The 16,123-nt window shown below is 41.9% G+C and overlaps 1 protein-coding gene and 1 pseudogene across 1 annotated transcript in view; one reads left to right on the top strand and one right to left on the bottom strand.

The window, feature by feature from the left end:
* Positions 1-16,123, bottom strand: part of TRPC4AP (transient receptor potential cation channel subfamily C member 4 associated protein) — a 69,335-nt gene that overhangs the window by 13,296 nt on the left and 39,916 nt on the right. Inside the window, exons 9-10 of the mRNA XM_077769367.1 lie at positions 13,787-13,972; positions 2,491-2,657 (exon numbers count right to left, since the gene is read on the bottom strand). Coding sequence (XP_077625493.1) covers positions 2,491-2,657; positions 13,787-13,972 — 353 coding nt within the window. The remainder of the gene's footprint in view (positions 1-2,490; positions 2,658-13,786; positions 13,973-16,123) is intronic.
* Positions 8,949-9,458, top strand: LOC144235784 (large ribosomal subunit protein uL15 pseudogene; annotated as a pseudogene).

Below are 16,123 nucleotides of genomic sequence, written 5' to 3'. Positions count from 1 at the left end.
TGAAGCCACTGAAAGGATTCAGTGAGGTAATTTGGCCCAAGTGCAGGGCCTGACTTTACAGGAAGTGCTGTATTGACTGTTTACATGAGCACTGGAGAACTGGAACTCAGGACATCTGGGTAGAGTTTCCAGTCTAGTGATTTCAATTAAGCCAAGACTGGTCGGAGAACTTGGCCTGAATGCACAACAAGAAGGCCACTCTAAGGAGGGACCTTCTGGGAGGCTGGACCAGGGAATCCCTTTTCCTTGTGTCCCAGCCTCCGTGAGGTCTGTGGATCCACATCCCCATGGCACCGGCATGCAGCAGGAACATAGTCAGTGCTGACTGTGCTCATGAGGATGTGCCAGCAGAACACTGGTTCTCAGGTGGGCAGGATCCTGAGGCCAGCCTGTGGTCCCTCCAACGCAGCAGCGGCGGTAATCATACAGGTTAGCCAGAGAAACCAATGACTGATTCATAAAGACTTGGTAACAGGAAGGCTCAGGAAGCAGGGAATGGTCATGGGGGACAGAAAGCAGATGGCTCTACTGATTCGTGGAACCTGAGAGCATAGCCCTTTTTGTACCCTGGTTTTTTCAAGTATCAAGTGAGGGGAGAGGCAGGCACCACTTGTTTTATAACTTACCAATTACCTGAAAATTCAAATATGAGTAACTGAAAAAAGGTAAAAGCACTGAACACATGTAGGGCACAGTGACACAATATTTTTGTAACAAATGTATTCCATATTGAAGGAAGGAGCTTCAATGCCATGGAGGTCAGGGTAGCGCCTTAACCAAGGTCCTGGTTTGTTTGTTTTTTTTTCTTATAGTTAACATACTGTTATATTAAAGTGTACAGTATAGTGGTTCAGTTCCGTACATTACTCAGTGCTCATCATGATAAATGTACTTTTAATCTGCTTCACCTATATCACCCATCCCCCCACTCGNTCCTCAGTTTTTGTCAGCATTCAAGCGTCTCTCATGGTTTGCCTCTCTCCCTTTCCCCCACCATTCTCCCCTTCTTCTCCCCCTTGTTCCTCAGTCAAGTTCCTCCTAATCCTCCTATACGTGCAAACATATGATATTTGTCCTTCTCTGCCTGCCAAGGTCCTGGTTTTAAATATGAGCCCCATGCTGACAACCTCCAAGGTTCTAACGCCAGGCCTGACCTCTGCCCTAACTCCAGGTGTGGGTAATCCAGGTGCCAATTCTGAGAGAAACCTCAAACCTATCTTGTTCAAACTGAATTCCCTGCCTGTCTCCCTACACCTCCAATCCTCTCCCCCAAATCCTAACCCACGGTCTTGACCATCTCAATAAATGGTCAATCCAACCTCCCACCTGCTTGGGCCAAAAACCCTAGAAGTAGTCAAAGAAGTCACCCTTAATCCCTCTTTCATGCCCACATCCAAACTATCAGCAAATTCTACCTGTTCTACCTTCAGAATATATCCAGAATGCAAGCACTTCTCACCACTCCCCTCCACCAACATGCTTGGTCCCAGCCACTATCATCTCTTTCACATGGTTGCCAGAGGGGGTAACCTCCCAGTCACTCAGAGTAAACACTCACCTCCTGAAAATGGCCTGTGAAAGCCAGATGCGGTCTGGCCTCTGCGTGCTCGTCACCCCTCCCCTAGCTGCTCATTCCAGTCCATGCCCTGGCTTCCCTACTGTTCCACCAACCCACCGGGCACACTCACACCTCAGGACTTGCTCCCTCTACCTGGTAGGCTGCCTCAGGGATTGGCATGCATGGCCCCCTCACCTTCTTGAGGACACTGTTATGTTGGATGTCCTCTTTGCAGTGAGTCTTCTCTCCGGCTACCCTATCCAAAATTGCTCCTCACCTGTAAGATGGAGATAACTGCACCTATCTTGCATGGAGCTAAGGTGATGGTCCAGTGTATGACACAAAAAGGAGCTTAAGGATTGTTGAGCACCCTCTGCCAACTGCCCACCTTTTTTTCAACCACAGGGCAATGATTAGTCAGCAGGAGAGGGCTACTTCTCATCTACCCTGAAGAGGAGTGCTACTTACTTCCAGAGCTCTCTTCCTCCCTCTGTAGGTTATGGGCTCTTGCTCCTTCAACCCCAGCACATGTGGAGCCCTAACAGCTGCCTAGTGTTTGTAACTGGACACAGCTCCAGGCTCTGGCCCACCTCCTTGAGCCCCCATCGAATTGGCAACTCCTCCAGTGCATCTACAGGGCAGTCGTCCTGCCACAAAGACCCTTTATTCTTCACATTAACAAGGTCAGGTAACATGGCCAAGCCACCAGCTTCTGCCCTGGGCACTGATGCTCTGCCCAGAAATGCTGCCCACAGCAAAGTATGGTGGAAAGACTGAGGACTCTGGAATGAGACTGGTTTCCTGATATGTAAAACAGAGATGAAGAGAACGACCCCTGCACTTTGCTGGGCTGGAGAGATGGCCTAATGGAGTACTTAATGCCCCATAAGTGCTCAGAAAGCGCTTTTTGGAGACGTGGGGGAGAGGCCCACCTGGTTTCGCTGACGCCCCATCAGCAGCACGCAGAGAACATAGAGCACTTCCAGTTTGTACATGATCTCATGCATGATCTTCATTGACTGAGGCAGTTGGGTCCTGGTGGAAGTGTGAGGCAGGCCATTCTCCTCAGAAGCCCCTGGAGGAGGAAACACAATGGAGGCTGAGACAGCCACCGGGAGAGAGACAGTTCAGTCACTGCTTGTGAGGAAACATGTTTCTGCCCCTCAAACCTGCTCTGGACAGACTTGAGGTAACAGCGTCATTAGACTGGCCCCTGAGCCCGTGACAGAGACTTTGAAACCCACAAAACCCCTCCGGGCCCACAGGAGCCAGGCAAGCTTAAAAGCAGAAAAACTGACTCTGCACATCATAAGAAAAGAAGTTCTGTATGTATAGTGACAGATGTGAGCTAGACTTATTGCAGTGATTATTCTGCACTATGTACAAGTATCAAATCATCATGGTGAACACCTGAAAATAATATGTTGTATATCAATTATACTTAAAAACAAATCGACTCTGCAGCTACATTGTATCTCAGACTAACACAGTGAAAATGCTCTGACACAGCCAATGCGGCAACAAGATCCATCCCTTCCTGATACTCTTCTTTCCTGTCACCATCAGAGTGTCCCACACCCAAGTGCCTAGACAGTGAGCTAGCAGCAAATTGTGCCAAACTCTCTCTTCACAAATGACTCTAAGTACTTGGTTCCTCTGTCTAGATTCTACAAGGAGGCACTGCTAAAAGACTGAGAGGGATCCTTTTCCAAGATTTCTTTTCTCCTGACATGCAAAGAACCATCTAAAGTTTTCTAAGGTTCAACTTTCCAAGGCAGATTGGGCATCACAATTGCTGTTAGTGATACAGATGAACATACTGCTTACTAGCAGACTTCCATTTTACCCAATTTCATTGTTAGTAACAATGGCAGCATCTAAGTAATATTTCTGGGACACAGTATGTGCTAGGCATTGTATTTTTGGCTGTAGGTAAACCAAAACATTTATTCTACTACCCAGTTAATAAGAAAGTCTCAATGAGTCATGCAGGTCACAGTGAAGTGTACTCATGGGAAGGGGCTAGAACAAAGTGCTGAAGGCTAAGGGCTCTGGAGTTTTAACCTGCTGGCCGTATGACACTGGTCAAGTCACCTCCATACTAGGCCTCAGACTACCTTACAGAAGGGAAGTGACAGGAGTGCTACTGTGGACGGCTAGGGGGACTATGCAGGATGAATGAGAACACAAGAAAAGCCTAGCACCTGGTTCTTGGGAAGCCTTCCGTAGGTCCCTATTATTTTAAGAGTACTGGTCAGGGTAAAGAGACCTTAGGGTTTACTTCCCCTCAGTTTTCCTCATGTTTAATGTGAAAGGATGAATGAGTCACTACTAAGGTGCTTCCAAGCTCCCACTGGAACTGCTACCCTAGAGGCCTTTGGCAAAGGGCCAGAAAAACTCTACAGTACAGAACAGTGGTTATCAAATAATATTTGGGTAAGGTGCATGCAAAAGTCTGGGGACTTCTGCAAGGTGATACCATGATACAAAGCCCAAGTTATTCTGCCCTCCTGACATGAAACTATTTTTTACAGCCATATCGTGTCACAAATAAAAAATCACAACCCTGGGAGATAACCAGTTGTTGAGTGAAGCAAGACTCAAAGGCAGCATGGCACAGGTGTTGAGAGCACAGACCCCAAGCCAGCCTGCTGCATCTGTCCCAGCTCTACTGTTCACCAGCTGGGTGGCCTTGGGTAAGCTGGTAGATGTCGCTAAGCTTCAGTATCCATCCTCACCTATAAAACTGAGGTAACAGCAACAGTACCTATCTCTTACCAACATTGCAAAAATGAAAAGCATTTAATATATGCAAAGTGCTGAAAACAAAGCCTGCCACATGAATAAGTAACGTGAGTATATATTAAATAGAAAATGAGTTTTTCTGCTAATGCTTGCTTGCTACTAGCTTTTTTTCTTCTTAATCTGCAAGGTTTTTTTAAATTAAAAAATTTTAAATGTTTATTTATTTATTTTGAAAAAGAGAGCAAGAGAGAGAGCAAGCCAGCGACCAGGAGGAGGGGCAGAGAGAGGAAAGAGGATCCCAAGAAGGCTCCACACTCACAGCATGGAGCCTGACACAGGGCTCAGTCCCACAAACCGTAAGCTCATGACCTAACCTGAAATCAAGAATTGGACGCTCAACCAACTGAGGCACCCAGGTGTCCCTATCTGCAAGCTCTTAATTGCCACTAAAGTAGCAGTGGGCAAAGACTTAAGAAAAATTTATGGGAGAAAACCGAACTGAGAAAAACTCTACCTCAGGCAACATTCATTTTCGTACATGTTGGGAGGAAAATCATAATTACTCAATTTCCATGCTGGGACACTGGCCGAGCTCCCAGAACAGTTTAAGAGTCAGCTGATTCGTGGAGACAATCTGGAGAGCTATGGTATAGACTCTGCCTCCGCTGCACACTTGCCGTGTGGCCTGGACAGCCTCAGAGTCCTCATCACCTAGCTCAGGGGGCTTGAGGGCAACTGTGAGACAGGACGCTTAAGGGAAGGGCAGGCATAGCGAATGCCACACAAGCCCTCCTCAGTAATAAATATCTGACAAGCCCTCCTCAGTAGTAAATATCTGGGAAGAAGAAACACAGGCAGTTCAGATGCTTCCCCAAGGCACTGTCGATCTTTGGTGCCTGGTCTGCACGGGCCTGACAAGAAAGTCTCTGGGGTATTTTCGAGAAAGGCAGTTCTTAAAGCAATGGCCAGAGCTCAGCAACAAGGTTAATTTTCAAGGATGAGCATGGGCAAACTAGTTTGAGAGGTTTGTGCTTCCTTCCAATCTCTTCAGCCCTGATTCAAGGGGTCGCTACCCTCCATTGGTCTACACTGCACTCTAGGGCATACTCATTCTTTTTTTTTTTCCTAAAACAGCTTCGAGCTATAATTTTACAATTCACCTATGTGAAAGTATACAATCCAGTGGTTTTTAGCATATTCAGAGTTGTGCACCCATCATAACTGATTTTAAAGCATTTTCATCACCCCAAAAAGAAGTCCTATTCTCACTAGCAGTCACTCCTCTTTGCCACCAAACCCCTCATCCCAAGGCATCCACTAAAGTACTTTCTGTCTCGATGGAATTACCTGTTTAAGACATTTCATACAAATGGAATTATAAAATATTTGGCTTTTTTGTGCCTGGCTTCTTCCACTCCACACAGTGTTTTCAAGATTCATTCAGGTTGCAGCACGTATCGGTATTTCATTTTTTAAATTGCTGAATAATATTCTACTGTATGAATATACCACATTCTGTTATCCACTTATGTCCAGCTGATGGACATTTGGGTTGTTTCCATACTTTGGTTATCATAAATCTGCAGCTACACATATTCACGTGTAAGTTTTTATGTAAACATATTTTCATTTCTCCTGGGTATATTAGTAGGACTAGAATTTCTCGGTCATATGGTAACCCTGTTTAGCCTTTTGAGGAACCGTTTGAAAAGGGCCAGACTGTTTTCCAAAGTGACTGCACTATTTTACATGCCTACCAACAGAGAATGAGGGTTCTGATTTCTCCACATCCTTGCCAACACTTGCTATCATGTCTTTTTGATAATAAACATCTTAACAGTATGAAGTAGTATCTAATTGTGGTTTGGATTTGCATTTCCCTGATGGTTAATGATATTGAGTATCTTTTCATGTTTATTGGCTATCTGTATATCTGCTTTGGAGAAATGGGTATTTAGATCCTTAGCCCATATTTCAAAATGTGTTGTCTTTTTATCATTGAGTGTAGGAGTTCTTTACAAATTCTAAATTCAAGTCCCTTATTAGATATCTGCTTTGCAGCCAATCCATTTCTGCAAAGAAGCCAGCTGGGATTTTGACACATTCGGCACGTGGAGTACTGCTACTTTAATCATACGGAGTCTTCCAATCCATGAACACGAGATAGCTTTATGTTTATTTAGGTCCTCTTTCACAATAATAAAAATGTTTTGTAATTTTCAGAGAAGTTTTGCATTTCTTTTTAAATTTATCCCTAAGTGTTGCATTCTTTTTGATGCTCTTGTAAATGAAATTCTTTTCTTAATTTTGGTTTGTTCATTGCTACTGTATAGAAACAATCGAATTTTGTATATTGACCTTATATTCTGAAACTCTGTTGAACTCACTTATTAGTGTAGTGGGTTTTTGTTTTTGCTTTTTACTGGATTCCTTGGTTTTTCTATATACAAGATCTGTGAAGACAGCTTAACTTCCTTCTAATCTGAACGCCTTCTATTTGTCTTTCTCACCTAGAACCTCCAAAGCAATGCTGAGCTGAAGCAGCAGCGGCAGTCGTCCTTGTCTTGTGCCTGTGCCTGATCTTAGTGCGGGAGCAGCTTTCAGTCTTTGGGCATGAAGTAGGCGGGCTGTGGGTTTCAGATGCCCTTTAATTGGCTGAGACTGTTCCTTTCTCTTCCTAATTTGAATGTTTTTATTATGAAGGGCTGTTGGATTTTGTCTGCTTTTCTGCATCTACTGAAATGATCATGTACATTTTTTTCTTTCTTCTACTGACACAGTGTATACATCAATTGATTTTCATATACTGAATCAACTCTGCATGAATCCTACCTAGTCATGTATATACGCTCGGTCAGGTGTATGATCCTCATATGTTGCTAAATTTGGTTTGCTAGTATTTTCTTGAGGATTTTTACATTTATATTCATGAGAGATATTGGTCTGTAATTTCCTTGTAGATCTTTGGTTTAGGTAGCAGGTTAATTATAACCTGGTATGTTGGGAAGTGTTTCTTCTTCTTCTATTCTGTGGAAGTCTGTGACTTATTGGTGTTCTTATTTAAATGGCTGGTATAATTCATCAGTATAGCCATGTAGGCCAGGGCTTCTTTTGGGGGGTAGCTTTTCCATTATTAATTCAATCTCTTTACTTTCATAGGTCTGCTCAGATTTTCTATTTCTCCTCGGCTGCAGGAGTTTTTGTCTTTCTTATCATCTGTCCATTTCATCTAGGCTGTGTAATTTGTTGGCATACAGTTGTGTACAGTATTTCCTCAGAGTCCTTTTTATCTTTGTACATGTCATGTACCCTCTTTCATTGCTGGTTTTAGTAGCTGGAATATAATCTTTTTTCTTCCTTGATCAGTGACGCTAAAGGTTAATTTCGTTGACCTTTTCAAAGAACCAACTTCTGGTTTTGTAGATTTTCTCTATTATTTTTCTATTCTCTATTTCATTAATTTCTATTCCAATTCTATTATTTCTTTCCATCTGCTTGCTTTGAGAAAATAGCTTGCCTTTTCCTTTTTCAATGACTTAAGGAGAAAAATTAAGTTACTGATTGGGGATTTTATTTTTTGAGTTTTTTTTAAATGTAGGGATTTATAGCTATACATTTCTCCCTTTTGCATGCATTAGCTGTATTCCTTAAGGTATGTTGTGTCCTCATTTTTACTCATCTCAAAATACCTTTGAAAATTTTTTTTTAATGTTTTATTTATTTCTGAGAGAGAGAGAGACAGCGTGAGCAGGTGAAGGTCAGAGAGAGAGGGAGACACAGAATCTGAAACAGGCTCTAGGCTCTGAGCTGGCTGTCAGCACAGAGCCCAACGCAGGGCTCGAACCCACGAACTGTGAGATCATGATGTGATCCAAAATCGGATGCTTAACTGACTGAGCCACTCGGGCACCCCTCAAAATATCTTTTAATTTTGTGATTCTGTCCCTAAACCATTGGTTATTTAGAAATATATTACTTAATTTCCATGTTTCTATGATCTGATTTCTACTATTACTTCATTGTGATTGAAATACATGGTTTGTACAATCTTAATCCTTTCAACTTTACTGAGGCTTTTTAGATGGCCTAGCATTTGGTCTACCCTGATGAATGTTCCATATGTGTGTGAAAAGAATGTATATTCTGCAGTTGTTTGGTGGTATTCTATATGTATTTAGTAAGTTTAGTTTGTTTAAAAAATTTTTTTAATGTTTATTTATTATTTTTGAGAGAGAAAGAGACAAGAGCACGAGCAGGGGAGGGGCAGACAGAGAGAGGAAGACCCAGAATCTGAAGCAGGCTCCATGCTCTGGGCTGTCAGCACAGAGTCTGATGCGGGGCTCAAACTCACGAACCACGAGATCATGACTTGAGCTTAAATTGGACACTTAACCAACTGAGCCACCCATGCACTCATTTGTTTTTTAAGTAGACGCCATGCCCAGGGTGGAGCCCAACGTGGGGTTTAAACTCACAACCCTGAGATCAAGACCTGAGCTGAGATCAAGAGTCAGATGCTCAACCAACTGAGCCACCCAGCCACCCTAAGTCTAGCTGGTTTAGCGTGTTGTTCAAGTCCTCTATTTCCTTCTTGATCTTCTGTATAGTTGTTTTCTATATTATTCAAAGTGGGATATTCAAGGCCTCCCTCTTTCTTCTGGGTCGCAGACATGCCATCCAGATTGAGGAAGACCCGGAAACTTCGGGGCCACGTGAGCCATGGTCACGGCCGTATCGGGAAGCACCGGAAGCACCCAGGGGGTCGGGGTAATGCTGGTGGCATGCATCACCACAGGATCAACTTTGACAAATACCATCCAGGTTACTTTGGAAAAGTTGGTATGAGGCATTACCACTTAAAAAGGAACCAGAGCTTCTGCCCAACTGTCAACCTTGATAAACTGTGGACCTTGGTCAGTGAGCAGACACGGGTAAATGCTGCCAAAAACAAGACTGGAGCTGCTCCTATCATTGATGTGGTGTGATCGGGCTACTACAAAGTTTTGGGAAAGGGAAAGCTTCCCAAACAGCCTGTCATCGTGAAGGCCAAATTCTTCAGTAGAAGAGCTGAGGAGAAGATTAAGGGTGTTGGGGGAGCCTGTGTCCTGGTAGCTTGAAGCCACATGGAGGGAGGTTCATTAAATACTAAAAGTGCTTTTCTAAAAAAAACAAAAAAACAAAACAAAACAAAAAAAACAAAGTGGGATATTCAAGTCTACTGCTTATTTCTCTCTTCAAATCTATTAGTTTTTATTTACTTTTTGGCTCTGTTGTTAGATATATTTATAACTGTTATATCTTAACAGATTCACCCTCTTATTATTATAAAATGTCCTTTTTAAAATCTCTGATAACATTTTTTGTTTTCAAGTCTCTTCTGGTATAGCCACTCCAGCTTTCTTAAGGTTGCTTTCTGCAGTATGCATCTTCTTCTATCCTTTACCTTCAACCTATTTCTATCTTTGAATAGAAAGTAAGCCTCCTTGTAGTCTACATGCATTTGGATCTTTTCTTAACATTCCACTATGACAATCTGTTTTTTGAATAAATTGTTTTACTATATTTATATTTAAGGTTATTAATGACATAGTTGGATTTACTTCTGCTTTTTTACTTTTTGTTTTCTACGTATCTCATGTGTTTTTTAAATTGCTTTATTTCTCCTGTAATTCTTTTGTAGTAAGTGAACAGCTTCTGGTATAACATCATAATTTCTTTAATGACTTTCTCTATTTTTAAAGTTACTTTCTTTCCAGTTGCTATAGGGTTAACCATATACATCTTAACTTGACAGAATCTTTTCAGGTTTATACTAATTCCATAGCTCCTAGATAGCTCTACTCCCTCTCCTGTTTTTGTGCTATTAGTTTTATATATACTACATCTACATATGCTAACCAACAATATATTGTACAACACACTGCACATACTGTTATATAATACACTGCTGTAATTATTACCTTATATAATTTCATGTCTGTTAAAGAAGCTAAGGAAAGAAAGGAGAGCAAGTAAATATTAGTAGGGTTTGTATACTGACCCTCTTATTTACCACTTTCATTCTCTTCATGGATTCCTGTCGATTCAAGTTACTATCTGGTATAATTTCCTTATTGCAATACAACTTTGGTCCCATCCAAGTTCCCACAAAATTTGGTCCCACAAAGTTTCTTTGTGCTGCTACTGTCAAATATATTACATTTCTGTATATTACAGATTCAACAATGTAATTATAAATATACGCTTTTACACAACTGCTTTTTAAATTAGTTAAGGAGAAGAAATACGCATTTACATTGTCATTTTATGATCCTCTAATTACCTTTAGTAGTCCTCTTTGTTGTTCTGTATAGATTTACATTACTGCCTGAGGTCACCTGCTTTCCGCCTGAAGAACTTCCTCTGGTATTTCTCATAAGGCAGATCTTTTAGTAATGAATTCTCTAAGTTTTTGTTTATCTAGCAAGGTCTTTATTTCACCTCTGTTTCTGAAAGTTTTGCTGCTGACTTTTTTCCTTTCAGCCCTTAGGTCATCCCACTGCCTTCTGACCTCTATTATTTCCGAGAAGTCAGCTATTAATCTTAAGAGATATTGAACACAAGGGCTTGTTTTTCTCTTGCCATTTTCAAGATTTTCTCTTTGTCTTTCAGCATTTCTATTATGATGTGTGTGGGTGTGAATCTCTTTGAACTTATGCTACTTGCAGTTCTTTGAGTCTCTCAGATGTGTAGATTAATGCTTTTAAATTTGTGAAGTTTTCAGCTACTACGTCTTTGAATATTCTTCTTCCTTCTTTCAGTGAATTCTTCCTTCCAGTTATTTACAATTTTAAACCGCAGAACTTCCATTTGGTTCCTTCTGTATCTCCTCTTTACTGATATTATTTGACATCGTACTGTCACCATAGCCTCTTTAGCTTCTTCTACTTCTTTAGGCATAGCTTCCTTTAGTCTTTGACCATCCTTATGAGGGGTGCTTTGAGGTCTCTGTTAAATCTGATATGTGGGCTCTCTCATATTTCTGTTGCCTGTTTTCTCCTGTATATGGGCCATACTTGCTTTGCATAGCTCATAAATTTTGTTAAACTGACATTTTAGGTAAATACGGCAATTGTGGATACTGGTTCCCCTTCCTCCCTTTCAGGGCTTGTTATTCTCTTGTTCATTTGTTCAGTGACTTGTCTAGACTATTTCAGCAAAGTCTATTTCTCCATGGACTAGAGAGGTCCTTGGTGTTTTTTCCTCAGGGGAGTACAGACGTGGGGATGTTTACAATTTCCCTGGGTGACAGTGTTTATCCAGGGCTCTTTCTGGCTCTTTCCCTGACCGCTCTGTTAAGATTTCTGCCTCATCTGGTATGAAATCCAGCTGTCAGATTCCACTAATTGCTGGCTGAATGCTCTACTGTTTTTGACAATGCCCTGGCGCATAATAAAGTGCTCCAAAGTCTAATCTAATTAAAACTGGGCCAAGGTAGTTTCTGAGACTGACGTTGGTTTTGCTCTCAAAGGAGCTCTGCTTAGCTGTTTTCCTGATTCTTACTGGTAAACTACCCAGCCTATGGTTTATATATATTTTTTTAATATTATTTATTTTTGAGAGAGAGAAAGGAAGAGGGTGTGTGCCCTCAAGTGAAAGAGGGACAGAGAGAGAGAGAGAGAGAGAGAGAGAGGAGAGAGAGAAGGAAAGAGAGAGAGAGAAAGAGAAAGAGAGAGAGAGAGAGAGAGAGAGAGAGAGAATCCCAAGCACAAATGAACCCTGAGATCAAGACCTGAACTAAGATCAAGACCTGAGCCAAAATCAAGGAGCTGGACACTTAACAGACTGAGCCACCCAGGCGCCTAGCTGCTTGTTCTTACTTAAGAGCTAACAGTCTCCTTTTATTTGCTTACCACCAAAATCTACATTGTTTTCGAGAATACCCTTAGGTCTGAACTTCCCTACCTTCTGCTCTCACCCATTGCACTTCTCCTCCTGGCAAAGTTTTGGTGCCACTACTCTAAGCAGGGTCAGCAGACTCAGTCTTTTTGGCTTGCCTCTCCTTACATGGAAGCTCTCTCCTACACCTGAGTTGGTGCAAAGGCAGTAGGGTCATAGAACTCTTGCTTGCCAGGCTAGGGCACAGCTTCTGTACTCAGTGTAGTACAAAGGTAGTCAGAAGAAAGGAGCTGCTGGCATTATGTGAAATAAGTGAATTAAACAGAGTCAGAAAGAGAGAGACAAATACTGCATAAGATCACTTCTATGTGGAATCTAAAGAAGTCAAACTCAGAGAAACAGAATGCTGGTTATCAGAAGTTGGGAGAATTAGGAAGATAGTGGTCAAAAGGTACAAACTTCCAGTTATAAGATTAAAAAGTTCTGGGGATCTAATGTACATCATGGGGATTAATATCTGAATGATGCTAATAAAGTAGATCTTTAATGTTCTCACCACAAAAAAGAAGTATGTATGTGATAGGATGGAGGTGTTAGCTAATGCTATGATGGTATCATTTTGCAATATATAAATGCATCAAATCAACATGCTATACAGAGTATTATAAATCAATTATACCTCAATAAAGTTGAGGCAGGGAGCCCGTGACCTGTAAGGGTATACTCATCAAGAATTTAGCTTCTTCAACTTGGAGTTGGAAGGAATGAGAAAAGCTGGTGGTCTGCCCTCCTCCCCTTCAACAGTGAGATACAATATTCCTTGTTTGGGAATTGTGTCCCCTGTTGAAGGTTGTGTCTCTGGCCACACCAGCTCAGAGTGGAACTCCCAACAAGCAAAACTTCAAATGTCAAAGACACTCACTGTTCTGAGTTTTAGCAGATTTCCTTGAAGAAATGTTTCCTCATTTGCTGTGCTCTCAGAACAACTTCCACATATACGTGAATGGCCTTTGTTGTTTTTTATAGGTTTTGTTTACAGTTGCAATGGGGAGCAGGTCCACAGAGCTCCATACACTGCCATCCTGGAACTAGAACTCCTCCTTTCACTTTTACCTGCATGATTACAGTGAGAATTCCTGGGTTTGTACAACCTGACCCCATCCTGCTGGCCAGAGTCAAATGCTTCACCATTGAACATATGACCCAAGATAGGCCAGAGTCCTTCACCAGGAAGCTACTGCTGAAACTCGGAGTCTACTCATTTATTAGGCAGTCTTCCCATCAGAACAGAGAGAACACCAAAGAATTATGGAGAATGAAGAAGAGACATGGAAAGGACTCTGTGAGTTCCTAAGAATGCCCTGGTTATTGGATCCAGCTAGTCCCTTCTCCCTGCCATCAGGTCCACTGTGAGCAAATTTAAAGAGGCTAGTCGCTAGCTTTCAAAAGTGTCTTAATAGTTATGATCTAGGACTTCCCTGAGGAAAATTCTACTTTGAGCAAATTTCAATTAATCCTCCTCGGAAAAGAGGTCAAGAATGGTTCCAGGAGCCTAAGAGAAAGCTCCCCACATCATAGAAGACCTCCCACCCCCACTCCAAGTACCTTGATTGTGCTCAGACTCCTCATTAGCCACTCGCATCAGGGCATCCAGCACCAAAGCATTGTCTAGCCACGTGTACCATTCCTCCAACTCCTGAAGGAAGCTAGCCGTGCCTGTTGACTCTGACACCTTTCGAGTCGCAAGCTTGCAAAGCCGCTCAACAAAGCCAGGGATGCTGAGAAGGGCCGCTGCAAAGGAGAGAACAAAAAGAGGGAATTTTCAAAACAGAGACCAGCTCTAAAGCCTTCAACAAGGAGCCTGTCCCCTACCTGCGGTGGGAATGATTTTTAATCTGACAGTAGCTAGTCAGAGCTTCCCTTTAAAATGAAATGCCAAGCCAAAATAAAACAGTACTTAAATTATAGAAACAAGTTCAACTGTAGCAGATGTAGAGAAACAGGCTCTCTTATATCTACTAGTGGGAATGTAAATTTGAATAACTTTAATGTCTTAAGTCTATGTGTCTTTGAGCCAGGAGCTTCATTTCTGGGAACTTCCCATAAGGACATAACCAATTATTTGTACAAAGGCATTCTTTGATGTAGTTTCTGCAATAGCAAAAGAATAAAGATAACTACACGGTCATCAACAGCATAGTGATTAAAACAATATATCCAATACAATACAATACAACAGACAGTAAGAACAATGACACATATATCTTTATACAGTGACTTAGCAAAGATATTTAAATCTACTTGTTAGAAAAAAAAAATATTAAACAGTATTGGCTTAAGCCCATTTTCTTTAAAAATTTGAAAAATTGCTTCTTTAAAATATGCACACAATATACACATAAAGAATGAAGGCCATACAACAAGGGGTATACTGTGGCCATTCCTGACTAGGAAAGGATATAAATGCTTTTCTTTTCTTTTAGAGAGAGAGAGAGAGAGTGGGGGAGAGAGGCAGAGGTGGGGGCTAAAGGGAGAGGGGAGGGAGAGAAAAGAGAGACAGAAGAATGGAGAGGGCGAGGGAGAGGATCTTAAGTAGGTTCCACACTCAGCATGGAGCCTGACACAGGGCTCAATTCCATGACCCTGGGATCATGACCTGAGCTGAAATTAAGAGTTTTATTTTTATGCTCCATCAACTGAGCCACCCAGGTGTCCCCATTTTAATGCTTCTTTTAAAACTACTTCTCTCTAGGGGCGCCTGGGTGGCTTAGTCGGTTAAGCGTCCGACTTTCGCTTGGGTCATGATCTCGCGGTTTGTGGGTTCGAGCCCCGCGTCGAGCTCTGTGCTGACTGCCAGCTCAGAGCCTGGAGCCTGTTTCAGAGTCTGTATCTCCCTCTCTCTCTGACCCTCCCCTGCTAACGCTGTCTCTCTCTCTCTCCTAGAAATAAATAAAAAATAAAAAACAAACAAACAAAAAACTACTTCTCTCTAGAGGTGCCTGGATGGCTCATTCGGTTAAGCGTCCAGACTCCTGATTTTGGCTCAGGTCCTGATTTCAAGGTTCATGGGATCAAGCCCTTCATCAGGGTCTGCATTAACAGTGCAGAGCCTGCTTGGGATTCTCTCCCTCCCTCTTTCTCTGCCCCTTCCCTACTTGTTCTCTCTCAAAATAAATAAATAAACTTAAAAAAAAAAACAAACACCTTACTTCTCTGTAGTTTGATTTTCCTGTAACAACCATGTACTAGTAGGAAGAAAGAAGCTTTTTTTTTTTTTTGGTAAAGAAAGAGACTGAATAATCACCCAACTCCTATTTCCCCTAATCTCATTTTGCTCACAATAATAAGATGGAAATTCTGACCAGCATCACAGAACATAATACATTTCGGAGGCAGGGAAATCCAGGTTGTAGATCTTGGATCTATGATTTAACCTTCTTTTAAAATAAGGACTAACATCTCTATGTATTTGCTTATACATGTATTAAATCTTCCTGGAAGGACAGAAAACACCAATGGTTGCCAAAGGCAAACAGACTTAAGTGACTAGAAATAAGAGTGTGAGGGGGTAACTTTTCAAAAACACCTTTTTAAACCTGTAGATTTTTTTAGAACCATGTGAAGGTATCTAGTTGAAAACAAGTAGGTATTTCATAATACCAAGACAGTACTATTAATTTGGGGGGTATAATATGGTATTGGAGTTGCTTTTAAAAAAGAGTCATTATCGGGGCGCCTGGGTGGCTTAGTCGGTTGAGTGTCCGACTTTCGCTTAGGTCATGATCTCGCGGTTCGTGGGTTCGAGCCCCGCATCGGGCTCTGTGCTGACTGCCAGCTCAGAGCCTGGAGCCTGATTCAGCCTGTGACTCCCTCTCTCTCTGACCCTCCCCTGCTCACGCTGTCTCTCTCTCTCTCTCTCTCTCTCCTAGAAATAAAAAATAT

This window comes from Crocuta crocuta, unplaced genomic scaffold (genome assembly GCF_008692635.1).
Source record: "Crocuta crocuta isolate KB4526 unplaced genomic scaffold, BGI_CrCroc_1.0 scaffold445, whole genome shotgun sequence".
Taxonomy (NCBI): domain Eukaryota; kingdom Metazoa; phylum Chordata; class Mammalia; order Carnivora; family Hyaenidae; genus Crocuta; species Crocuta crocuta.
The sequence above is the reverse complement of the archived record's forward strand: the minus strand, read 5'-3'. Positions and strand labels throughout refer to the sequence as shown.